The 26560-nt window shown below is 41.2% G+C and overlaps 1 protein-coding gene across 3 annotated transcripts in view; it reads left to right on the top strand.

Annotated features, from left to right (window-relative positions):
• efl1 (elongation factor like GTPase 1) overlaps positions 1-26560 on the top strand; it is a 319698-nt gene that overhangs the window by 53898 nt on the left and 239240 nt on the right. For 2 of the 3 annotated variants that reach the window (XM_063065850.1, XM_063065852.1), the window contains exon 8: positions 25457-25580. In XM_063065850.1, coding sequence (XP_062921920.1) covers positions 25457-25580 — 124 coding nt within the window. Of the gene's footprint in view, positions 1-21762; positions 21925-25456; positions 25581-26560 lie in introns of those variants that run through there. The other variant, XM_063065853.1, reaches the window with a different exon arrangement.

The following is a 26560-nucleotide window of genomic DNA, read 5'->3' as shown; positions in this document are numbered from 1 at the left end:
TCGGGGTGGTATAGAAACATTAATGGACTTGATGATAAATTTATTTTGAACTTTTAACTTTGAAACTGGTTATCCTTTCCCACTGTTATGTACAAAACTGATTTATAGGGAAGAGCAGCTTAACAATGTGATGTAGTTCTGCATTCAGCCAAAAGATGGAGCAAGATGCTCGTTGGTTGTATCTGTCAGGAAGGTAGCCAGCAGTGAGTTTTTTTCCCTCCTGTATACCTTCCAAATCCAGAATCTGTGATGCTGTGGCATCAGAACCTTGTTTCTCATTGAGAAACTCCCTTATTGTTCCCCAAAATAGTATCTTATTGTACTCATTTAAATAAAAAATATCAGTCACTAATATGGCTATTACATTTTACTCAGAATAATAAAACATTTAGTGCTTTACTGGTACTGAAAGCAACTCCTCACCAGAAGTTAATTATTAGACAGAGTAGGAGAATGGAAAGGTGATGGAAGAATGAACACACCAATAATTTTAGGCTGTGGAGCTGTTATGCCTCAGCTTAAAAAATGGAGATAACTCACTGAATTGTGGAATTTGGTGCTACTTGTTTTAAACCCTTCATTAACAGTTGGTGTTTTTCATATACGTGTGTTCATCTTCTGACTTCAGCAATGTGTAGGCTCATTAATTTTTTACTAATTAAATCCACACCTGAATGTATATATTAGCATTAATTCTGATTGACTTTATTTTGACTTGATGAAGGTGGTTTGCTGTCTGCCAAAGCTTATCAGAAGACTCTAAGCCATCTTCACACGTACAACAGCTGTCATTTTGCATTTTTGATCATAAAAGCTGTATTTCAGCAGCTGTCTTAAACCATATGGCACTGCTCTGTGATGTATAGTGTTCTATTGAGACTTGCTGTCTAATCTTGTGGCCCCAAGTACCTCCTCCTTGTTTCCCTGTGGCTCAATACTAGATTGGGAATTGTGTCCTTTGCAGACAGGTCATAGGAACACAATTGGAATAGACAGCCATAAAGTTCTGCCAGTGTACCAAATATACCAAAGTATCTTTAAGTGTCAGCTGCAGGAACCACCTATTTTTGTTCAGTAACTGCAGTTACTGCATAATTTGTGAAAGTTTTTGTATGTTTTTGTAGGAGATACGAGGTTCCTCTTTCATGCTGTGTTCTGAATTATGCATTAAGAATTTTTATTTTCCATGTGATGATTCATATAAAACTTAATTAGTTCATCAAATTTCCACCGAATTTCAGGCCATTCTTCCTCTTTATCAAAGTAAGCCATTCAAAAATAATAAATAATATAAAATAAAATATATATGAAATAAATACAAAACAAAAATAAAATAAAAAATAATAAAAAAGATAAGTAGGTATGAACGTGAATGAGTTCCAGTCATTTCCAGTCTTGTGTGTGTGTAATTTAACTTCCTGCCTGGTTACTGTTGTATAGTGTTAATAGGTACAACATTATGGCAATAAAGATTGAGGAAATTATTGGAATGGTGATGTGACTTTGTTTGACGATGGTTGTCATGGAATTGGCTTGTTGATTAAGATCATGGGTTGGATGCCATCATGAAATAAATGTAAAATGGAGGCAAATTTCTGTGGGCTGCCAAATTATGGAGCGTGGTTCTTAGCTGATGGATTCAAAAGCTATAGTGAGGTACAAAAAGGCCATGTACAATGGCTGATGTTGTACCCTGCAAATTTCTTATAATTGAATGTTGAAAATCATGTTCACTATGCCTCTGGATTAGAAGTTCCCAACCTTTTTTATACCATAGACCAATACCATTAAGCAAGAGGTCTGTGAACCCCAGGTTGGAAACGCTGCTGTGGAGGATTACTCATCGAACATACAATACTGCAGCACAAGAGCAGGCCCTTCTGCCTTTGATGTCTCTGCTGACCATTATGCCTCTTTAAATTGCAAATCTGCTGCATGTGGTCTGTGTCCCTCCAGCTCTGTTTGTTTATGTGTCTGTTAAACATTGTCAGCCTTGCTGCTTCTCCCACTTCCAGGGCAGTGTGTAAATTTCCTTTAAACTTCCTGTCTCTCACCTTAAATTAGATGAGTTAAGGTTGCACCTCCTTTGCAGCAAACTACCTGTGAGATTCTTCAGAACTAATGGGCATTTTTTCTGATTAACAACAGAACCAAGGTCATCCGAATCTCAAATAGTCAAGCTGTTTATTGCTGATGATGCTTGTGCTTATGTATATTCAGAAGCTGAGCTCAAAGCCACCATCGACTAGTTCACTGAAGCAGGTGAGCGGATGGGCCTTGTTTACAGAAAGAAACAAAGCAAAGGTCTGTTACCACCTTGCACTACAGTGCCATATTAAGATCACAAGAAAATAGAAGCAGGAGTAGGCCAGGGCCACTGTTCAGTTTGCTTATGATTGATCTGCCTCAATTCCTGTGCCAGTTCCCCAAATCCTTTGATTTTGTGATCTTTAAAAACATTTATCTACTTTAAGTACCCATAATGATCTTCCCACCACTACAATGAGATGAAGAATTCCACACTCGACACTTTGTCAGAAGTTCCAGTGCACTTCTGTTTAAATTACTAATTTCTAATCTTTTTGTCATATTTCTGTTCCAGGTTATCCCACTGGAGAAAAGATCCTGACATCTATCCTGTCCCTTCCTAAAGTATCTTACATATTTCAATCAGATTACTAATTCATTCTTCTAAACTCTAAAGAATATAGGCCTAATTTCTTTCACTGCACATGCTAGAGCAGCACTCTCATTTAACAAATCTCTTTTAGTCTGCTTCCAAAGTCAATATACCCTTTCTTAAGAAAGGTAAAGATGCACAACATTTGCTTTCAGTCTACAATTACAGCAATACCTGCCTGCTTCAGTAGCTCCAGTCCCTTGTAATAAAAGCCAATATGCCTTTTTCTTTCAAATCATTTGCTGTGTGTACCTTTAACTTTTTGCACCTCTGACAATTAAGGTTCGTAGCAACACACTGAAAAACGTGACTGCTTCCCATATCATGGAAGCTATCTCTCTGTGAAACTACTCATCATTGATGGAATTCCCTGTGGCCTTTAGTATGCAATTATAGTCTTGAGCTGATTGAAGAAAAAGTTTGGAAGGTCAAAACCTACTCTGGTTTGGTCAAGCAGTGGTGATATCTGCTTGCAGAGAAGCTTTTGAGACTGGAACTACCTACAGGAGACTTCCTGAAGTGACAGAGAGACTAATGTTAACGCTACCTCTGCAAAATCTTCTACATGTTTGCTAGAAGAATAAGCGAACCAATGTCAGTTTCACTGTCTGTGCCAACATTCTCAGGATAATTTCTATAACCAACAGCAAACTCTTGATACTGGTGCGATATTCCAAACTCTGTCACAGGATGCGAGTACCAGGCAGACAGAGGAAACGATTGAAGGGTTGTGCTCAAAATCTCCTTGAAGATGTACTGCATCCCTAGTGACTTTCACGACACTCTGGCCAACAACTGTTTCAGAGTGGGCAAGAGCATTCTGAATGGTATTGGCAACATTGAGGCATCTGGAAGCCTTTGGTGAATGGCAGAAGCTGTGCAGCCCGTCCCTATGTGATTTATCTACCTGTGCTGTCAGCACCTTCCCAACCCAACTGTGAATAAGTCTACAGTCCCACACTACCCTCCAACTAAATTGGAGCAAGTCGTCTTTGATTCTTTGTGATTGCTTAACAAGGGGATTACTGCCAGAAATTTTGACCTGTTCACAGAACAGTTGGCTCCCAGAACCCAAAGATGTACAGGGTGGCAAACTAACTGACTACTTTAAAACACTAAATTGGCTTCTAGTTCTTAGAAGTGATAGAATCTTGGAGGGAGAGGGGTGGGTTAAGTGGATGGGAATACAGGAAGAATAGATTACATGGAAAATTAGTTGTGGCGGCACAGTAGCATAGCAGTTTGTGCAACGCTTTACAACACTAGCTGTATAAGATTTGGGCTTGATTCCCGCTGCCGTCATGAGTTTGTACATTTTACCCGTGACCATGTGGGTTTCTTCCAGGTGCTCCAGTTTCCTCTCACATTCCAAAGATGTGCAGTTAGGGTTAGTGAGTTGTAAACATGCTATGTTGGCGTTGGAAGTGTGGCGACGCTTGGAGGCTGCTCATCACAATCCTCACGGATTTTATTTGGTACAAACAATGCATCTTGCTGTATGTTTCGATGTGCAGGACATGTAGCTAAGCAATACGCACAAAATGCTGGAGGAGCTCAGCAGGCAAGGCAGCATCTATGGAAAAGAGTAAATAGTTCACGTTTCAAGTTGAGACCCTTCATCAGGACTGGTATCTAGATGAAGTCCTGATGAAGGGTTTTGTCGACTGCTTCTTCTTTTCCATAGATGGTGCCTGGCCTGTTGAGTTCCTCCAGCATTTTGTGTGTGTTGCTTGGATTTCCAGTATCTGCAGATGTTTGCTGCTTTAATAAAGCTAATCACAGTTGGAAGAAACTCACATGGGAAAAGGTGCAAACTTCGCCCAAAAGTCAGGATTCAGTCCAGGACTCCGTTGCTGTGAGGCAGAGCTCTCACCAACTCTACTGCTTTGTTATACCAGAACTGATTAATGGAATGAATCTTTCATTGTTTACCAAATTTCTTCAAGTTGTGTTTAAGTTGAGTTCATTGTCATATGCACAAGTTGATGCATACACATGTGCATCAAAGATTAGTTGCAGCAATGTCACAGGCACATAGCATTAGAGGCACAACATTCACAAGGAAAACATAAATAATGCATAATTTATACAGAATTATATAAGAAAGAACTCAATTAAAAAGAGCCACAAAGTCCTTTGTAGTGCAAAGTGGCCATAGTGTTGCTTTTCTGTGCTGGTGATTATAGTTGTGTGGGTTGGTTCAAGAACCAAATAAGATCATTGACATAGCAGAATTAGGCCATTTGGCCCATCGAGTCTGCTCCACCATTCAATCATGGCTGATCCTTTTTTTTTCTCCTCAACCCCATTTCCTGGCCTTCTCCCCGTAACCTTTGATGCCCTGTCCAATCAAGAACCTTATCAATCCATGCCTTTAGTACACCCATCGACCTGGCCTCCACAGCTGCACGTGGCAACAAATTCCACAAATTCACCACCCTCTGGCTAAAGATATTTCTCTGCATCTCTGTTTTGATTGGATGTTCCTCTATCCTGAGGTTGTGTCCTGTTGTCCTAGACTCTCCCACCGTGGGAAACATCCTTTCCACATCTACTCTGTCTTGGCCTTTTAACATTCGAAAAGGTTCAATGATATCCCCCCTCATCCTTCTAAATTCCAGTGAGTACAGACCCAGAGCCATCATTCCTGGTAACATCCTTGTGAACCTCCACTGGATCCTCTCCAAAGCCAGCACATCTCTTCTAAGATGATGAGTCGAAAACAGTACGCAATACTCAAGATGAGGCCTCACCAGTGCCTTACAAAGCCTCAGCATCACATCCCTGCTCTTGTATTCTAGACCTCTTGAAATGAATGCTAACATTGTATTTGCCTTCCTCACCATCGACTCAACCTGCAAGTTAACCTTTAGGGTGTTCTGCACAAGGGCACCCAAGTCTCTTTGCATCTCAGATTGTTGGATTTTCTCCCCGTTTAGAAAACATTTCACACATTTATTTCTACTACCAAAGTGCATGACCATGCATTTTCCAACATTATATTTCCTTTGCCACTTTCATGCCCATTCTCCTAATCTGTCTAAGTCATTCTGCATCCTACCTGTTTCCTCAACACTACCTGCCTTTCCACCAATCTTCATATCATCTGCAAGCTTGGCAACAAGGCCATCTACTTCATCATCTAAATAATTTATATGCAGCATAAAAAGAACTGGCCCCAACATCGACCCTTGCGGAGCACCACTAGTCACTGGCAGCCAACCAGACAAGGATCCTTTTATTCCCACTCCTTGCCTGTTTCCAATCAGCCAATGCCCTAATCATATTAGTAACTTTACTGTAATGCCACTGGCTCTTAACTTGGTAAGCAGCCTGATGTGTGGCACCTTGTCAAAAGCCTTCTGAAAGTCCAAATATACAACATCCACTTCATCCCCTTTATCTATCCTACTTGTAATCTCCTCAAATAATTCCAGCAGGTTTGTCAGGTAGGATTTTTCTTGAAGGAAACCATGCTGACTTTGTCCTATCTAGTCCTGTGTCACCAAGTATTCCGTCAACTCGTCCTTAACAATTGACTCTTAACGTCTTCCCAACCACAGAGGTCAGGCTAACTGGTCTATAATTTCCTTTCTGCTGCTTTCCTCCTTTCTTAAAGAGTGGAGTAACATTTGCAATTTTCCAGTCCTCTGGCATCATGCCAGAGTCCAATGATTTTTGAAAGATCATTGCTAATGTCACCACAATCTCTAATGCTACCTCTTTCAGAACCCTAGGATGCAGTTCATTTGGTCCAGGTGACTTACGTAGTTTTAGGTCTTTCAAGTTTTTTGAGCACCTCCTCCTTTGTAATAGTAGCTGCATCCACTTCTCTTCTTTCACACACTGCAACATCATATACACTGCTAGTGTCCTCCACAGTGAAGACTGATGCAAAATACTCATTTAGTTAATCTGCCATCTCCTTGTCCCCCGTTATTATTTATCCTGCCTTATTTTCTAGCGGTCCTATATCCACTCTCATCTCCCTTTCATATTTTACATACTTGAAAAAGCTTTTTCTATCCACTTTGATATTATTTGCTAGCTTGCTTTCATATTTCATCTTTTCCCTTCTGATGATTCTTTTAGTTGCTCTCTGTAGGTTTTTAGAAACTTCCCAATCTTCTATCTTCCCACTAATTTTTGCTTTGTCGTATGCCCTCTCTTTTGTTTTTACATTAGCTTTGACTTCCCTTGTCAGCCATGGTTGTAATATTTTGCAATTGAGTATTTCATCATTTTTGGAATACACATGTCCTTCATCTTACTCATTTTTTCCAGAAACACACACCATTGCTGCTCTGCTGACATCCCTGCCAGCAGCTCCTTCCCAATTACTTTGGCCAACTCCTCTCTCATATCACTGTAATTTCCCTTACTCCACTGAAATACTGCTACATCAGACTTTACTTTCTCCCTATCAAATTTCAAGTTGAACTCAGTCCTATTGTGATCACTGGTTCCGAAGGGTTCTTTTATCTTAAGCTCCCTAATCGCCTTCGGTTCATTAAATAACACCCAATCCAGTATAGCTGATCCCCTTGTAAGGTCAACGACAAACTTCTCTAAAAAGCCATCTCTTAGGCATTCAACAAACTCATTCTCTCGAGATCCACTACCAACCTGATTTTCCCAATCGACCTGCATGTTAAAATCTCCCATGACTATCATAACATTGCCCTTTTGACTCGCCTTTTCTATTTCCTGTTGTAATCTATGGTCCATCTCTCAGCCACTTTTGGGAGGCCTATATATAACTGCCATCGGGGTCCTTTTAACCTTGCAGTTTCTTAACTCAACCCACAAGGATTCAACATCTTCTACTGATTTGATACCATTCTTTACCAGTAGAGCCACACCTCTTCCTGTGCGTACCTTCCTATCCCTCCGATGCAACGTATAACCGTGAACATTCAGCTCCCAAGTACAACCATCCTTCAGCCACAATTCAGTGATGGCCACAACATCATACCTGGCAATTTGTAATAGTGCAACAAAATCATCCACCTTATTTCTTATACTCTGTGCATTGATATACAACACCTTGAGTACTGTATTTGCTACCCTTTTTGATGTTGCATCCCTAATGTGCTGATACTCACCCTGTTGGCTGCAACTATGTCCTATCACCTGTCTGCCCTTCCTAACAGTCTGACTGCACGCTATCTTTACTTTTTTACCATCCATCCTATCCTGAGTCTTATCACTCTGGTTCCCAACCCCTGCCAAATTAGTTTAAACCCTCCCCAACAGCTCTAGCAAACTAGCCCGCGAGAATATTGGTCCCCCTCAGGATCAGGAACAACCCGTCACTTTTGAACAGGTCATATCTCCCCCAGAAGCCATCCCAATGATCCAAGAACCTGAACCTGAAGCCCTACCCCCAGCACCAGCATCTCAGCCACTTGTTTATCTGCCAAATCATCGTGTTTCTACCCTCACTGACACAGTGTGGCACAGGCAGAAATTAGTACCCTGGAGATCCTGCTTCTCGGCTTTCTACATAGCTCTCTAAAATCTCTTTTCAGGATCTCTTTGCTTTTCCTTCCTAAGTTATTGGTACCAATATGTACCAAGACATTTGGTTGCTTCCCCTTCTTCTCCAAAATGTTGTAGACATGATCTGAGACGTCCCTGGCCCTGGCACCTGGGAGGCAACATACCATCCGGGTGTCCTGTTCGCGTCCACAGAATCTCCTGTCTATTGAGTACCCTATCACTACCGCTCCCATCTTCTGTCTCTTTCCCTTCTGCTCCACAGACCCATATTCAGTGCCCACAACTCGGTTGCCCTGGCATTCCCTTGGGAGATCATCCCCCATAAAAGTACCCAAAGCGGTATACTTAGTTTTTGAGGGGAATGGCCACAGGTGTGCTCTGCTCTAACTGCCTCTTTACATTTCCATACCTCCTGACAGTCACTCAGCTACTCGCCTCCTGCAACTTTGGGGTGACTACTTCCCTGTAACTCTGATAAATTATCTCCTCATTCTCCTGTACAAGCCGAAGGTCATCCAGCTGCTGCTTCAGATCCCTAACACTGTCTTCAAGGAGCTGCGGCCGGATACACTTCACAAAGATGTGGTTCCCTGGGAGACTCTGGGTCTCCTAGGACTCCAGCATCCGGCATGAAGAACACACAACTGCCATTTACAATACCAGGTACAGTAAAAAAAACAAAACAAAAGCCTACACAGAAGCTTACCTCGAGCCAAAGCCTTCTTTGAGCCAAAGTCTGACGTTTCTACTCCCACCACTGGCCTGCTCCTGACAGTGGCCACCCTGACAATGGCTGCTCTGCTTGTCCCTCCTGGACTTTTATTTAGTTTGCTGTGCTTTGCTCCCACTGCTGATAGGGCCTCTGCAATGGTCAAATGCCTGTGAAGCTCTCTTTTTAAACGAGCCTCGCCAACCTGCAATAAACTTCTTTGCGGTGTTCTGCTCTTGCTGCTAGTAGGGCAAATGATTGAAGGGAAGTTGCTGTTCCTAAACTTGGTGGAGTAGGATCTTTAGCTTCTGTATTTCTTGCCCAGTGGTAGTTGCCAGAAGATGGCATGGCCTAAATGGTTGGACTTTTAATGATAGATGCTACCCTCTTAAGACAGTATTGGATGTTGATGCTCGTGATTGGGATAGAGCCGTGCCTGTGCAGCTTCGTATGTTCCTGTGCTTTTGAATTTTCATATAATAGATTTTGATGCCAGCAGTTAGGAGTAATTTTAAGTGCTTTGGATTGAGCTGAGGACATGGAAGGTATAATTATAAATGCTATTTTATTCTTTCATGAGGATTGGTTGCTGGACACAACAGTGGATCCTAGTTTGTTACTGTGCCTTTACATTTGTTGGTGAATATTGTTTGTACAAGCAGGGTTTTGGCAGTTACCTTTTAAGCTGCAGTATTTCACTATAACAGTAAATACATAATATTGCACCTTTATGGTCTGTATTATATTTTGAAGTATTATTCCTGGTTCAGCCTAGGGGAGGCCATCATTTTCTTGACCTGTGTATTTTTTGTTTATCATTCTATATTGACCAGATGTCTTTTAACAACTGTTTCTTTTCGTTTCTTTTGGAAATTGGTCAGATCTATTTTGATTATGTTGTACAGTACTCTAGCTATATACAAATGGTGAGCTTATTTCTACTGTTTCAAAAGACATAATCTGTTGCACTTTGTACTTGAGTTCAAGAGTACATTTCCAATTGCATCTGAAGTTTGATTGGTCCAATGTTATTCTTGTCTCAACACAGTTGCTTTATTTCCAAAGCAGTGCCTGTTTTTACACTGTTTGGGTCAAGTAGAATGAAAAAGGTGCACGGGATGTGATAATGGAAACAATGTTGCTGCAGATATTGGCCAGGTGATGGTGCTGTGGAGTGATTTAGTTATCTGGGCCTCCTTTGCCATGATGTTGAGTTCATTGGTGAACCTTCGACAGTGCAGAACAATTCAGCCCCAGGCTTAGCTGTAATACTTTTGTGAACCCTGTATTTGGTGTGCACTTCCTGTACTTTCTATTCCACTTTTTCTATTACACTTCTTTCAGCAGAATTCATTGACTCAGAGCAGTGATAAATATAGATACAAACAGAATGGGGACAATAGCTTCATTTTGCTTGCATTTTAAGATGAGCAGCTCATCATAATATTGACTATTATCCAATATGTTCACAGAGTAGTGTTCAGTAGTTGTTTGGACTCACCTTTGCTGTTTTAAATATAAAAATTCCTCATGTATTTCTTTTAGCTCTAAAACCAAAACTGATAATGTCAAGGCAAATCATATTGTTCAGTAGCACAGTATGCGCATTAGGATGGCAGAAAATGGCCTTGAGTCTGTAATCCACCCGTACGAAGTTCTGTCACTTCTAGAGAGGTTGCAGACACAAAAAAATTGACAACCCACGCCAGTAGATGGACTCCATGTTAAAATGCTGACAGTACAAATGTGTTTGGAAATCACACAGGGCGCCTGAATCACTACGAAGCAACGTCGGGTTTATCATTATGTGAGCAGTAGTAAAGACTGGGCTGAGTTAAGTTGTAAGCTGTGTGTGAGCCACTGGATTTTGGATGGTGAATGAGGGGCAATGAAGTAATTCTGAAAGAGAAAGCAAGTCGAGTTTTGAAACAACATTATTGGAGAAGTATTTTTGTAGCAGATGGTGACTTTATTATTAGGAAGGCTGTATCGATTCATCAGATTTCTGAATAGTTCATGAACCCATGAGCATGACCTCATTATTTTTTATTTTATGTTATTATTTGTTTGTAATTTACAGTAATTTTACGTATGCACTGTACTGCTGCCTTAGCATAAAAACGTTTCACATCATGAGTCAGTGATAATAAATTTGGTTCTGATTCTTCTGCCAATAGGGCAGTGGGGCAAAACATTGCCATATACATTAGTCATTGAAATCTTCAATTATAGAAAAAAAATTCTGCTTTTCCTTCTTTTGATGGAGACTTGTGGGAACATGCATGTTGACAAGTACTCCACTACTCTGTGAGGGCACATATCAATTCTCATAGAGGGATCAGAAGTGGAAATTTCCTGGTTGTCAATAGCTGAGGATCTGTCCTGGGCCCAACATGTTGATGTAGCTATAAAGAAGGCACCATAGTAGTTGTATTTCATTAGGGGTTTGAAAGGATTTGGTATGTCAGCAAAGACACTCACAAATTTCTACAGATGTACTGTGGAGAGCATTCTAGCTGGCTGCATCACCATCTGGTATAAGGAGAGAGTGTGGGGGGAATGCACGGGATTAAAATAAGTTATAAAAATATATAAAAATAAATCTGCACCGGATGCAGCGATTCAGATCGACGGATTTACTATACACCGACAGGATAGATCTATAGAGTCTCTCAAAAGCAGAGGTGGAGGAGTATGCCTCATGATCAACTCTTCTTGGTGCACAAATTACATCAGTGCTGTCCCACCTCTGCTCACCAGTTAAGTGTCATCCTTTTTACCTACTGCGGGAGATTTCCAGGATCATTTTGGTAGCGGTATACATTCCACCTCAAGCCAATATCAGTCAGGCTTTAGATGATCTGAGTAATGATCAACATGCACAAAACAGCGCACCCTAACGTCTTCACCATTGTTTTGGGGGATTTTAACCAGGCCAGTCTGAAAAAATCACTGAGCAATTACCATGAACAGATCACTTGCAATACCAGAGAAAACAACACACTGGACCTTTGTTACACCACCATCAAGAATGTCTACCGTGCTATTCCACGCCCTCACTTCAGGAAGTCTGATCACCTGGTTGTACTTCTACTCCCTGAGTATAGGCAGAGACTGAAGACCTCAGCACCAGTAGTGAGGACCAAGAAGGCATGGACAAGGAAGCACAGGAGTGCTTACAGGACTGCTTTGAATCAGTGGACTGGACTGTATTCAGGGATTCATCGTCGAATCTGGATGAGTATGCTGTAGTTGTTAACAACTTCATTAAAACCTGTGTGCATGAGTGTCTGATTCAAAGACTTACACAGTACATTCCGAAACCAAAAGCCGTGGATGAACCAGGAGGTATGTCATCTGCTAAGGCTATATCTGTGGCATTCAAGTCTGGCGACCCAGGTCTGTACCAGAAAACCAGGCATGGTTTGCGGAGGGCTATTTTACAGGCAAAGAGACAATTTTGAACGAGGTTGGAGGTGACATCGGATGTGCGACAACTCTGGCAGGGTTTGCAAGATATTACTTCCTACAAAGAGAAACCCAACAGCATGAATGGCAGCGATGCTTCACTACCACATGAACTCAACGCCTTTTATCCCTGCTTTGAAAGGGAGAAAAGAACTACAGCTCTGAAGATCCCTGTTGTACCTGATGACCCTGTTATCCCTGTCTCAGAAGCCGATGTTAGGCTGTCTTCAAAGAGGGTGAAACCTCGCAAGGCAGAAGGTCCCAATGGAGTACCTGGTAAGGCTCTGAAAACCTGTGCCAACCAACTGGCAGGAGTATTCAAGGACATTTTCAATCTCTCACTGCTATGAGCAGAAGTTCCCACTTGCTTCAAAAAGGCAACAATTATACCAGTGCCTAAGAAGAATAAGGTGAGCTGCCTTAATGACTATCGCCCGGTAGTGCTCACATCTGTGGTGATGAAATGCTTTGAGAGGTTGGTCATGACTAGACTGAACTCCTCCCTCAGCTAGAACCTGGACCAATTGCAATTTCCCTATTGCCACAATAGGTTGATGGCAGATGCAATCTCCATGACTCTTCACACAGCCTTAGATCACCTGGACAACACAAACACCTACGTCAGGATGCTGTTCATCGACTATACCACCATTCCCCCAATCCTGGGCCTCTCTACCTCCCTCTGCAATTGGATCCTTGACTTTCTGACCTGAGGACCACAATCTGTGCAGATTGGTGATAACATCTCCACCTCACTGACAGTTAACACCGGTGCACCTCAGGGATGTGTGCTTAGCTCACTGCTCTACTCTCTCTATACCTATGACTGTGTGGCTAGGCATAGTTCAAATACCATCTATAAATTTGCTGGTGATACAACCATTGTTGGTAGAATCTCAGATGGAGATGAGAGGGCATACAGGAGCGAGCGATGCCAACTAGTGGAATGGTGTTGCAGCAGTAACCTTGCACTCAACGTCACTAAGATGAAAGAGCTGATTGTGGACTTCTGGAAGTCTAAGACGAAGGAACACATACCAATTCTCAGAGGGATCAGAAATGGACAGGGTGAGCAGTTTCAAGGTCCTGGGTGTCAAGATCTCTGAGGACCTAACCAGGTCCCAAAATATCGATGCAGTTATAAAGAAGGCAAGATAGCGACTATACTTCATTAGGAGCTTGAAGAGATTTGGTATGTCAACAAATACGCTCAAAAACTTCTATAGATGTACCGTGGAGAGCATTCTGACAGGCTGCATCACTGTCTGGTATGGAAAGGCTACTGCACAGGACTGAAAGAAGCTGCAGAGGGTTGTAAATTTAGTTGGCTCCATCTTGGGTACTGGCCTACAAAGTTCCCAGGACATCTTCAAGGTGCGGTGTCTCAGAAAGGCAGTGTCCATTATTAAGGACCTCCAGCACGCAGGGCACACTGTTACTATCAGGTAGGAGGTACAGAAGCCTGAAGACACACACTCAGCGATTCAGGAACAGCTTCTTCCCCTCTGCCATCTGATTCCCAAATGAATGTTGAACCCATGAATATTACCTCACTTTTTAAATTTATATTATTTCTGCTTTTTGCGTGATTTTTAATCTATTCGATATACCTATACTGTAATTGATTGACTGATATATTATTATTTTATTATTTTTTTCTTCTATATTATGTATTGCATTGAGCTGCTGCTGCTAAATTAGCAAATTTCACAACACATGCCAGTGATAATCAACCTGATTCTGATTCTGAAATAAAATGCCGGTGATATTAAATGGGAAATGGGAATAGTGAAGGGGGTGTGGAATTTCGAGAAATTGCTGTTCATACCATCAGGTTTCAGCCTACCCAGATGGAATATAAGGTATTGCTCCTCCAACCTGAGAGTGGCCTAATTGTGGCAGTAGAGGAGGCCATGGACTGACATGTTGGAATGGGAAGGGGAAGTAGAATTAGAATGGGAGGCCACTGGGAGGTTCCATTTTTTTTGCTGGGTGGGGCTCAGTGAAGCGGTCTCCCAGTCTATGTCAGGTTTGCCTGCCAACCTCGTGGGAGTTGATGATGCCACTCCCACAGAGAGCTTACTCCCACCTGGATGATGCTGGCTGCATTGTGAGAGTCACACTTTTTGATTTCTCTAGTGCCTTCAATTCAATCCAGCCACTTCTGAGCGAGAAGCTGCAAATGATGGGTGTAGAAAAATCTTCTATTTCCTGGATTATTGACTACCTGACAGTGTGACGACAAACCAAGTTATCAGAAGATTGATACTGATGAGAGAGGTAAGGGAGACAATGGAGAAGCGTTCAAAATGTTAATGAGAGAGGAGAGAGAGAGATAACGGAAGAGAAACACAATTAAGAGTATTGACAGACCGATTGCTTTGAACCTGAACTGTTTGAAGTTTGATGGACAGTTGATACCCCAGCAGGGGGATAAAAGGAACAGGTTCGCTAAGGCACGAGACACCACGAGATCACGGGATAACGAGACCCTGGAAAAGCGGTGTGCCTCCCACAAGTTGGTGGGAGTTGGAGGTCTGGTCGCGGGAACCGACCATAGACGCACAGGGTGAAAAGGGTACGATCGGTGGGAACCTGGTGTGTGTGTCTGCCCTTGCCTGGGTGCCGGGTTCACTGCGGAAGAACGGTCGTATCCGGAACGGCGGGGTCACAGTCGGTGACCACAGAAGACATTAAAAGGGTTCGCCCGAAAGCTAACTGCGAAGAACAAAGGTCTGTCTGAATCAGATTTGCATATTATCTATCTCTCTCTCCAACGGCACAACAGCGATTACTGCGAACTTTACTCAGCTGAACTGAACTCTGCGTCACTTGAGATTGATCATTTTACCCCTAGACTGCAATAGAGCTTGGTTGATTCCTATTACCCTAGTTCTGTGTACATGTGTGTTTTATCATTGCTAATCTGTTGCGTTTATATCCTTATGATTAGAGTACTGTGTTACTTATTTCTTTAATAAAACTTCCTTAGTTCCAGTAATCCAGACTCCAACTAAGTGGTCCATTTCTGCTGGTTTGGCAACCCAGTTACAGGGTACGTAACAACAGATAGACCCCAGTCTGTATGGCTGGGCAGTTCTCTGAGAGATGGTGGTGAGTGGCACTGGAACACCACAAGGGACTGTCCTATCTCTGTTTCTGTTCACACTGTACACCCCATACTTTCAGAACAAGTCTGAGTCTGGTCACTTGCAGAAGTTCTGTGATGACTCTGTGGTGGTTGGGTGTCAGAGACAGACAAGAGTCAGAGTATAGAGGACTGGTGGACAAGTTTGTGCAGTGGTGTGGGAGGAATCACCTGCTCCTGAATGTGGCCAAAACCAGGGAGATAATGATTGAATTAGGAGGAAGAGGACTGTGATGAGCCCTGTATACTTTCTGGGAGAAGTTGTGATGGTGGAGAAGTACCATGACAACAGACTTGACTGGAAAACCAATACCATGGCTGTTTACAAGAAGGGGATAACCAGACTATTTTCTAAGGAAGTTGAGATCTTTCAATGTATGCAGCAGGATGTTGGAGATCTTTTACCAGTGTGTTATAGTGAGTGCATTCTTCTTTATGGCTTTACATTGAGGGAGCAGCATCGTTGCTGGTGATCGAAAGAGACTAAATAAGCTCATCAGAAAGGCTGGATCCATCCTTGGCTACGACCCAGACTCTTTTGAGTTAGTGATGGAAAGGAGGTCACTAAACAAACTTAACCATTATGAACAATCTGGCACATCCTTTCCATGACCTACTGAAGAAGCAGTGGAGCATCCTTTTGAACAGATTCATTCTGCTCCTCTGTCACAAGGGTCATTACAGGAAAATCTTTCCTACCCAATGCAATAAGCATATACAACCTTTTATCTCTGCGACAGGAGAACACCCATTATAGTACAATAGTCTCTGTTTTATTATTTTATACACTATTATTGCACATCGGTAAATTATTATTGTGTACATTATTATTCTGTTCTTTATTATTAGTTAAGTCTGCACACTGCTAAGTGTGTTTTTAAATGTTGCTGCTGTAACGAAAGAATTTCCCACTTGGGATCAATAAAGTACTTTATTATTATTGTAATACACAGGAGGCCAGACCGGTAGCCCAGGATACAGTAGATGACCCTAACAGGCTCACAGGTGAAGTGTTGCCTCATCTGGAAGGACTGTTTGGGGCATCTGAATGGTAGTGAGGGAGGAGGTATAGGTGCAGGTGTAGCACTTGTTCCGCTTGCAAGGATAAGTGCCAGGAGGGAGATCAGTAGGGAGGGATGGAGGGACAAATGGACAAGAGAGTTATGTTGGGAGTGGAAAGCAGAAAGTGGGGGGGGGGATGGAATTACGTGCTTGGTGGTGGGATCCTGGTGGAGAAGGTGGAAGTTATGGAGAATTATGTGCTGGACATGGAGGCTAGTGGGGTAGTAGGTGAGACAAGAGGAACCCTATCCCTTGTGTGGTGGTGGGAAGATGGGTTGAGGGCAGACGTGTGTGAAATGGAAGAGATGCGATTGAGGGCATCATTAATGGTGTAGGATGGGAAGCCCTTTTCTTTGAAGAAGGAGGACATCTCCTTAGTTATGGAATGTAAGGCCTCTTCCTGAGAGCAGATGCAGTGGAGAGGGATGAATTGAAGGAAGGGGATGGCATTTTAACAAGTAACAGAGTGGGAAGAGTTATAGTTCAGGTAGCTGTGAGCATCAGTGAGTTTATAAGAGATATAAGTAGATAAGTTGTCTCCAGAGATAGAGAAAGAGAGATTGAGAAAGTGGAGTAAGGTGACAGAAATGGACCAGGTAAATTTGAGGGCAGGGTGGAAGTTGGAGGCAAAGTTGATGAAGTTGACGTGTTCCGCATGGGTGCAGGAAGCAGCATCGCAGTTGTCGATGTAACATAGGAAAAGTTGGGGTCTGATACCACTGTAGGCCTGGAACATAGACTGGTCCATGTCTGACAAAAAGGCAGACATAGCTGGGACCCATGTGAGTCTGCATGGCTACACCTTTTGTTTGAAGGAAGTGGGAGGAGCCGAAGGAGAAAATATTGAGAGTGAGGACCATTTCCACTTATTGGAGGAGAATGGTGGTGGAGGGGAACTGGTTGGGTCAGGTGTCCAGAAAGAAATGGAGAGCTTTGAGGTCTTCCTGATGGGGGTGGAGATATATAGGGACTGGACATCTATCGTGAAAGTAAGATGATTGGGGTCAGGGAACTTGAAATCATTGGAAAGATCAAGAATATGTGAAATGACATGGATGTAGGTAGGAAGGGACTAAACCGGGGGATAAAACTGAGTCGAGGTGTGCAGTACTGGACGTTATTTTGTGACCATATGCAAATAAATTAGGCAACAGTGAGACTACATAAAACTGAGATATTTGCTGCTGTTTGCTCCCATTTGGCATGGCAAGCATAATCAGGGTCCTCACTATATCAAAAGCATCATACAAATCTTATTCCTTTTTGAATATTGTGCACTAAGTATCACAATAAGGGGCATATATGGCTTGGTTATGCTGAGGAATTGTTCTGCAAAAGATATTGAATTTGTGGTACACCTTAGTACTAACGACATAGAAATTATTGTTCACATTGGTACTGGTGGCATACGTAGGATAAGGGATGAGGTCCTGAAGAGGGAATATAGGGAGTTGGGAAGGAAACAAAGCAGCAGGACCCTGACCGTCAGCATAGTCATGGACAAGGATAGGAGCAGTACTGAAATGGGTGAGAGTTAATTGTGATGGTATTAGGCAGTGAATTGGAAGTAGATATTCTCAGGGAAATGGACAGCAGAAGTGTGGAGGTTGTTTAGAGATCACTTGCTTAGCGTTTTGGATAGGTTGGCCCCATTGAGACGGGGAAAGGAAAAAGGAAGCATGCCTAAAGTTTAGAAAGCAATAAATCAGACAGGATTCTAGACTATTGAGGTAGTAACATAAGGGTCATAGGGGAGCTAGAAGGGTACATGAGTAAACCCCACTTATGTGAAGAACAGGAGGATGACTAGAGTGAGGGTAGGACCACTCAGGGATAAAGGGAGAAACTAGTGCCTGGAGGTGGAAGCTATAGGAGAAGTCCTTGATGAATATTTGCTTCAGTGTTCACCAGGGAGAGAGACCTTAACGAATGTGAATTCAGTTTAGAACAGGTTAATATGCTGGGACATGTCTTGGTTAAGAAAGAATCAGTATTGGAGCTTCTGTAAAACATAAGAATAGATAAGTTACTGATGCCAGATGACATTACTATGGGAAGTGGGGGAAGAAATATCTGGGGGGTTGATAATTATACTTGTATCCTGAGGACTGGATAATGGCAAATCTTGTTCAAGAAAGGTTACTGTGATAATTCTGGGAATTATAGACCACTGAGTCTTGTGGTATATATATGGAACTCTCCTTGACTACACCTCCAAGTTCCTTTTACTGGCCTGTATGCTGATGATCCAAGATGAAATGCAGACCTTCTGGTGCCTGCTTCCAGTGCAACACTCCTTGTAAGAATTAGGATCAATAAAAGTGGGTCTGAGTGGACTGAGAACCAGTAAATAGCAGCCAGCCTTTGTTGTGAGGCCTCTGTGATAACTCTTTGATGAAGGGGCAGTATTGTATTTTGTTGATTATAACGATTAACTCAAGAAATGAGCCTACTATAGCTTGTTATGCATTTACTAAAAATAGAAAATAAACTTCTATGGAAGGTTTGATTTAAGTGCTTTGAAATTCTCCACAAACATTCATCCATCATTCCTTCAGTATGCAGCCCATTCAAGATGAATAAGAACCACCCAATATGGCTTCTGTAATCCTTTAATACAGTCTGTCAATTGGTTCTTCATTTTATTGAAAGTTATATGAGAATTACGTTTAGTAATTTTGTTATGGCAATAGATATTTATTGACCATTTCTATTTATAATTGTTTTTCAACAAGGAGAATACAGGAACTTACTTGCATTACTCTTTGAGGTATTTTCAGAAAAGAAAATGGAAAATATTAGGACAAACCTGTGGACATTTAACTTCAGAGCTTCTTCCCAACTTAGGAAGAGGAAAAGAATGTATAATTAACTCTGCTAACTTCAAGAATGTCCAAAGCGTGTTACAAACTAGCCACAAACTATATTTTAAATATTTTCTTCAAAAAGTTTTGCTTCCTGTTCACTTTGGAAACTATTGTCTGTCGAAGGGGCAATAGTGTCTTTCTTTCATGTGCGACTTCACGTTTTCTCAGAATGAAAATAAGATGAATTTAAGAAACTTTTCTGATGCAATTGGCTTTTGTTGTGTTAGGTTTGGGAATTCCATAACAGTTGCATTTTACTTACATTTGCTAGGAAGTAAGTTCAAATGAATTCTTCTTTACATTCTTTTCCTGGAATTGTATACTTTCTCTGCTTTTAATGTCTGGTGTCATCTCTAGTGTAAAGAAAGAATAATATCCTTCTCATAGAGTTGCAAAATCCTATAACCATCATCTCCAGTGGTCTTCACTACCACTTATTCATGCCTGTCCAGCTTTATTATTCTTTATTATTTCTTTGTTTTGTGGGATCTTAGAATCAAGTATGAAATAAATAGAAATGAAAGGGCATATAAATAATGCCAGATTTATGATGTTGTGGTAAGCAATGGTCGGAGTCAGGGAGGGCTTTAATGCCTGGAAGAGCATGCCGGGAATGTAAGGTCATAGATGTTAATTTAATTTATTCAGTCTCCTTTGAACCAGTTGTCCCAATACTGTATTCTATGATTCACAGTGGACATCTGGCAAATACTTTCTTTTCTCCTGTTATCTTCCACCTGAATATGATAGAAACAAAAAACGTTAAAATATTTCACCGCCATGTACCTAAGTTTAATGTAACTTATTGAACTTAACTTTAGCTATTCTTACTTTTTTATATTTAATATCTTTTTCAAATTTGTGGCCTTTCATTTCAGTTTTACGCAGTTGTGCCAGTGTAGCTGAAGAGAAATTTAACACTCTAACCTTGCACAGTGTGTGTAGCTTCCCACAACATATTGAATGGATCAATTAGTGCAACTAGAACAGTACTCCACACTTCAACAATATTTGGGATCAGTACAGCATAGCAGAAGGTTATTTCATCCATCCTACTGGCCATAAGCAAACTAATCTAGTCAGTTCCATATTTTGCATTTTTAAAAAACCATGTTATTGTAATAGTAGCTAAAGAGTAAATTACAAATGGATTGTTTGGGTAACTTTAAGTTGGGTATTGTCCATTTTATGTCTGAAGAGAAAAGAGCATGTATTCAAAATGTGTGTATGTATACGAGAGAGAGAGAGATAATTGCAATGAAAGAACTGACTTAGGGATCCTGTTAAATTAATCAATAAAATGATGGACACTTGCAGAAGATAATTACATTGCCAAGTAAGATGCTTACATTTTTCTCCTGTGGACTAGAGTACGGGCAGAAAACTTGCACTATAGTAGTCTAAAGCCTTTGATTGAGTTGTTTTTTTTAGGGATATATCAATCTTGGAGGAAAAATAGCCTTGAATCAGAGGAATGACAGATGTTAATGAAAATGAGTAATTAGATCAAACATTTTAAGAACTTAAGGAATTTGAGAAAAGTACTTCTGCCAGACGAGACTTGTTTAAAAATAAGAGCTGGCCTTTCTTAGTGAAATGAAGAATTTCTGATAGCCATCAAACTTTGGGATTGTTGTAAGTAAATACCTCTTGATGCTGAATCATTTGATTATTTAAAATCTGAGTTTGATTTTTATTTGGGGGCAGATGTGTGTGTGTGGGGAGGGGGGTGGAAATTTAAAGTTTCCAGATGCTCCATAAACTATACTGTTTCTTCAGTTTCACAATATTTGCTGAAGTAAATTTTAGAGATTATTTTTTCTCTGATGAGAATCAAAGATGTCCATCACAGTTGAGGCTGTTACATATTAGTTGTTGCAGAGAACTAAAGCAGTTTCTGTTGACACATGCAGTAATTTTTAAAGTCACCAGAGGAGGAATATCTCACCCTCCTGACTTGTTTTGGTTTCACTCTTCCGTGCTTATATTGTGGTTTTTTAAGTGATCTTGTGGAATCTGCAGTGTTTTGCTGACCCTGGAGTATTTTATTTTATATGTCTTTGGGTCTCCGGCAGTGGCTACATTACTTTTCCCACTGCAAGGATCTGCTTGCGTTACTGGCTGGGCATGCTGCCAGAACCTGGCAGCTGGCTCCATACAAATGTTTGTGTTGCTGGACTCAGATTTCCCATACTGATTCTTGGGGAAATTCTCTGCAGTGTGGAATTAACTATTATTGTGAGTACAGAAATGAGGGCTGCTGGCAGACAAATTCTGTCCTTAAACCCAGACTACCCTGAGCAAGGCAAGGATGATCATTGACACTGAAGGAGTAGATTCCCTAAATCTTCATGGCTTTACAGTCGGCCCTGGCCTCACCTGCTATGTCATGTCGAATATTCCAACTGCCCTTTTATTTTAAACAGAACATTTTTAGGAGAGACAGTTGCAGTAGATTTTGTTTCGCTTTGCTCAAAGGAATGTGAATGTGAGTAAAAGCTTGTTTCATTATTGATCTGTATCTCAAGCTACCTTCCATGTCTTTGCCTTGCATCCTTTTTATACAGTCAGCTTAGGATCTTACCAGTTTGATCATCTACCTTTTATTCTTTCAGAAAGCTGCTCAGTTTATCTTTTTGTTTGTGGTGAATCCACTGTCAAAGTCTGAGTTACACCTTTTGTGATTCTTTGTAATGCTGGCTATTATTGCTGCTTTTAGGTACAGTACTTCCTGAATGACTCTGGGACTCCTGTGTAGTATAATCATGTAGATGGTGTCAGGCATCTTCTGCTTTCAGTTTCCTTTTTTCTTTAGCTGGCCAGAGCTCTCCAGAATACATCAGGATGTACAAGCTGTTGATGTTCATCTGGATAAGTCAAGGAGCAATGGTCACATTAGGAGCTTCTGCATTACTGCCCTGGGAATTTCCTGGATGCTGACCCTGTGTTCACAGTTTACCAGGTTACAGTATAACCACTGAACATGGCTGAAGGCCAACCCAAATGTCAAGGTGACTACAAAAATGTGGGACTTCAAAAGGCCAGCCTGTTCTCTCCCACACAGCACTTGAGTGCAGAGCTGTTTGCTGAAGACTATTGGCAGGTCTTTATCTTTGAGAGTTATATGAAGGGCCAAAGAGCAATCTACTGCAAATATATGGATGAAGTTGACAATTGAAAGTCTTCATAAATAATATGCCTAGTGCCATCTTTGTGAAATTAAACTTGCCTATTGGGACAGCAATAGTGATCCATAACACTAAATGTTATGAAGCTCATTGGAGAACTGTCAACCAAGAATCTGCAAGTGACCAAACAGATAATTTGAAATTTTCATACCAATGACACATCCAAATGAAATTTGAATTGTCACTCAGAGATAAAAGAGATTCTGTAGATGCTGGAAATCTTGACCATCACACACAAAATGCAGGATCTATGGAGGGAAATAAACAGTTAAAGTTTTAGGCTGAGACCCTTTTACCAGGAATTCCTCCACCATTTTGTACTGTATGTATTGTTCTTGAAATGTCACTTGCAACTTTAACAACTGTGGATACAAATTACTGAGAAGGATTGGTAGAAACTTCAGCTGATACTGATACTAATTACTGGCCAGAGTTATTTTACCAGTGGATGCTGGAAATGAAGCAACAATTTTGATTTTACCTGTGGTAGCAATAATATTGTGGAGATATTTCTTCATTCATTTGTGAATCTGTTGAATTCTCTACTACAGAAGCTGTAAATGTTAAGTTGCTGAACATATTTAAGATGGAGCTGGACAGATTTCAAAGTGTAAAAGGCATCAGGTTTCTCTAGCGTTCATTTGTGTCCAAAATCATTTAAAAACAACAAAAATAAACATCTTTTAAATGCTAAGAAATAAAGACACCTCTTTATAAACACATAAATCCTTTAAATTAAAAATAAACTTGCCTTTTTAAAATTGACAAATCGCGTGTGTGTGTGTGTGTGTGTGTGTGTGTGTGTGTGTGTGTGTGTGGCCACCTGTTCACCAACTAATTTTCCCAGTTTAAGGTTGCACTCCCTTATCAGACTCTGATAAGGCATGCCATAGAGCACAGTTGTTTCAAGAGTGCTGATCAGCCAGGTGGTATTTCAGAACTGCCATCTTTGTTTGCTTGGGAGTTCAGAATTTTCATACCTCTTACATGTTTATAGTCAACTGTTCCAAGTTTAGGTCAAGCTGGTGCTGAGCTATGGTGTCCATCAATGTCATGGCTCAGACTTAAGTTGCTTTTTAATTTCTTACTGTGGTTTTAAGGACACTGCAAGAAGTTAGGGGGTCAGGTAAGGGTTTAGGGACAGGGATAGAGGTCAGGGGCAGTAAATGAAGAGTCAGGAACAGGAGCTGGTGTTTGGAGTCCTGGTCAGAGCTCTTCTCAGTCAAAGCTTTGTGATCCCAGAGGTCATATTGGCAGGCACTGGGGAGACTAGTGGGCTCCGGTCAGTGAGTACCGGGTCAGAGGTCCATACAGGCTGGAGTCATAAGGGCTGCTGACACCCAGTTTACCAGTGTCAGAGCTTCATGCAAGTCGGGGTGTTGAACCCCAAATGTCAAATCCGTGATTGTGATCGGCGTCCTAGGTTTAATATCTTGAGTTTGGGGAAGTCCAGAGACTAACGCTAAAGGCTGAATACTGAAGTTGGTGAATTCGGAGGTAGAGGCCCGATGTCTGTGAATCTGGATCAGGGATTAGAGGTTGGTGGCCAGATGTCTGCGAGTCTGGGACTGACATCCAGATGTGGCCTCTACCAGGGTTGAAAGCCAGACTGTGTGTGTGGGTGGGTGAGAAAGGAACTTGTTTTGCTGTTTGTAGTTGTTGCTGCTGCTTGTTTTGTTCTGCTGAACATTGTGGGCATGCTGTGCTGGTGCCAGAATGTGTGGCAGGCAACACTTGCGGGCTGTCCCCAGCACGTCCTTAGATGTGTTAGCTGTTAACACAAATGATGCGTTTTACTGTATGTTTTGATATATAAATCTGAATTAAACCAAGTCTATCAGATTTCAAAATAGATTAGTTGAAAAACATTGCTGAAGTAGCTTGTCTTTTTAATTTACTGCGTCAGAGCTGTGACCAAAAAGTCTGATTTGGAATGGTTGGAAACTGCTTTCCTCACCATTCATGTGATGGAGAAATGGAAATGCTGTCATTAGCTTATTGCAAGATTGCTTTTGCTGCAATGAACCTGTTAGCTCTTCAGATAGCTTCTGGACAACCCATGAGAATATACAGAAGAGGAGTCTGGTACCTGTCCTTATTTTTCTGATCAATTTTGTTCCTCCAGTAAGCATCCTTAAAATAGACAATTCAATCATTTTCACATTGCTTTTTGGGAGCTTGATTTGTTCAACTTGGTCGCTGCGTTTTTTACATTACAAGATTAAATTAATGTCAAATCTGCCAAATTTTTCCAGTATTTTCTGTTTTTATGACAACCTGAATACTTGATTTGTTGTAACGGTTTTTGAAATTTGAAATCCCATGAAGTAATTATGGAATACTTTCTGTCTCTCTTTTACTTTGCTCGTTCCTTTCTCTTTCTATCTTTCTTTTCAAACTGTCAATTTATATCCATCTATCTGTTGCTATATGTTGGAGTAAACATAATCTTGTGAATCTCAAACATGTACCTCAGCTGATAGATTCATAGAGCACAGAAACAGACCCTTCAGCCCAACCAGTCCATGCCAACTAAGATTCCCATCAAAGCTTGTCTCATTTGCCCGTGAATATCCCTTTAAACCTTTCCTATCCATGTACTGTCCAAGTACCTTTTAAATGTTGTTAATGTACCTACCGCAACCACTTCCTCTGGCAGCTCATTCTATGTATTGACCACCGTCTGGGTGGCAAGAGTTGCTCCTCCGATTCCTAATAAATCTCTCCTGTCTCACCTTAAACCTATGCCCTCTAGTTCTTTATTCTGCAACCATGGAAAAAAAGATGGTGCACATTCATGCAGTCTGAGCAGAAAATCTCATTTAATTGCAGAATTGAAGAGTTTGTCCAGATGTACAGTGAAAAAGTGGGTATTAAAGCTGAAGTGCTGCTGAAGACTCTTTGGGGTGACTACTATCTGAACACAAAAGCAAAGAAGATAATGAAAGGAGCTCAGGTATGTTGCTTAATGTGCAGACAATTCCACCTAAAGTAAGTTTAACACAAAATAATAAGATTTTCTTCAGACTGAGGCTGGTCATGTTGCATCTCTAATTTAAATCGCTACCTGGCAAGACTGTTATAGGGTATTTTTTAAATAATTAGTTAAGTCCATCTCATGGTGGTTGTGATAAATCTCCCAAGTTTGTACTTGATGCTGTTGGCCAGATGCATGATGGCAGTGATTGGGCAGAGTTTCTATGTCATTGTTATGCAATGAGCCTGGCCATAAACTGGATTAACCACCATTCACTTTGTTGTTCTTCCCATCGTTGTCCATTTGCTGAGTAAACAGATCTCTGTAGTGCTGCCATTCAGAAATGTTTCATGTAATGAAAGAACGATTTGGTACATTGGTCCACTCAATAAAGGGGAAAATAGCAATCATGTTTTATTCATTGACTATGTATCACAAATAAAAATGAGCGCATCTTGATATGACCAGTATTTTATTGTGTTCATAAGACTTTGGATAGAGATTCCCAAGAGCACATGGATGGTAAAGAAATGGTGGTGGAAAATAAATGCAAGTCTACAATTCTGGGTAAAGCAGTTAGCCTTGTGCAGCCAACACCTCACTTTCACAAAATGATTTGCTGGGTAGCCTCCAACTTGATGGCATGAACATCGATTTCTCGAACTTCTGGTAATGCACCTCTGACCTTCACCATTCCCCGTCTTCTTTTCCCTTTCTCAGCTTATCTACTTGTCCATCGCCTCCCCCGGTGCTCCTCCCTCCTTTTCTTTCTTCCATGACCTTCTGTCCTCTCCTATTAGATTCCCCCTTCTCCAGCCCTGTATCTGTTTCACCAATCAATCTCCCAACTCTTTACTTCACCCTCCCCCTCCAAGTTTCACCTATCACCTTGTGTTTCTCCCTTCCCTCCCCCCTCCTTTTAAATCTACTCCTCATCTTTTTCTCTCCCGTCCTGCTGA

This window comes from Mobula hypostoma, chromosome 13 (assembly GCF_963921235.1).
Source record: "Mobula hypostoma chromosome 13, sMobHyp1.1, whole genome shotgun sequence".
Lineage (NCBI taxonomy): Eukaryota > Metazoa > Chordata > Chondrichthyes > Myliobatiformes > Myliobatidae > Mobula > Mobula hypostoma.
Note: the sequence above shows the minus strand (reverse complement) of the source record. Positions and strands in the feature narration are given on the sequence as shown.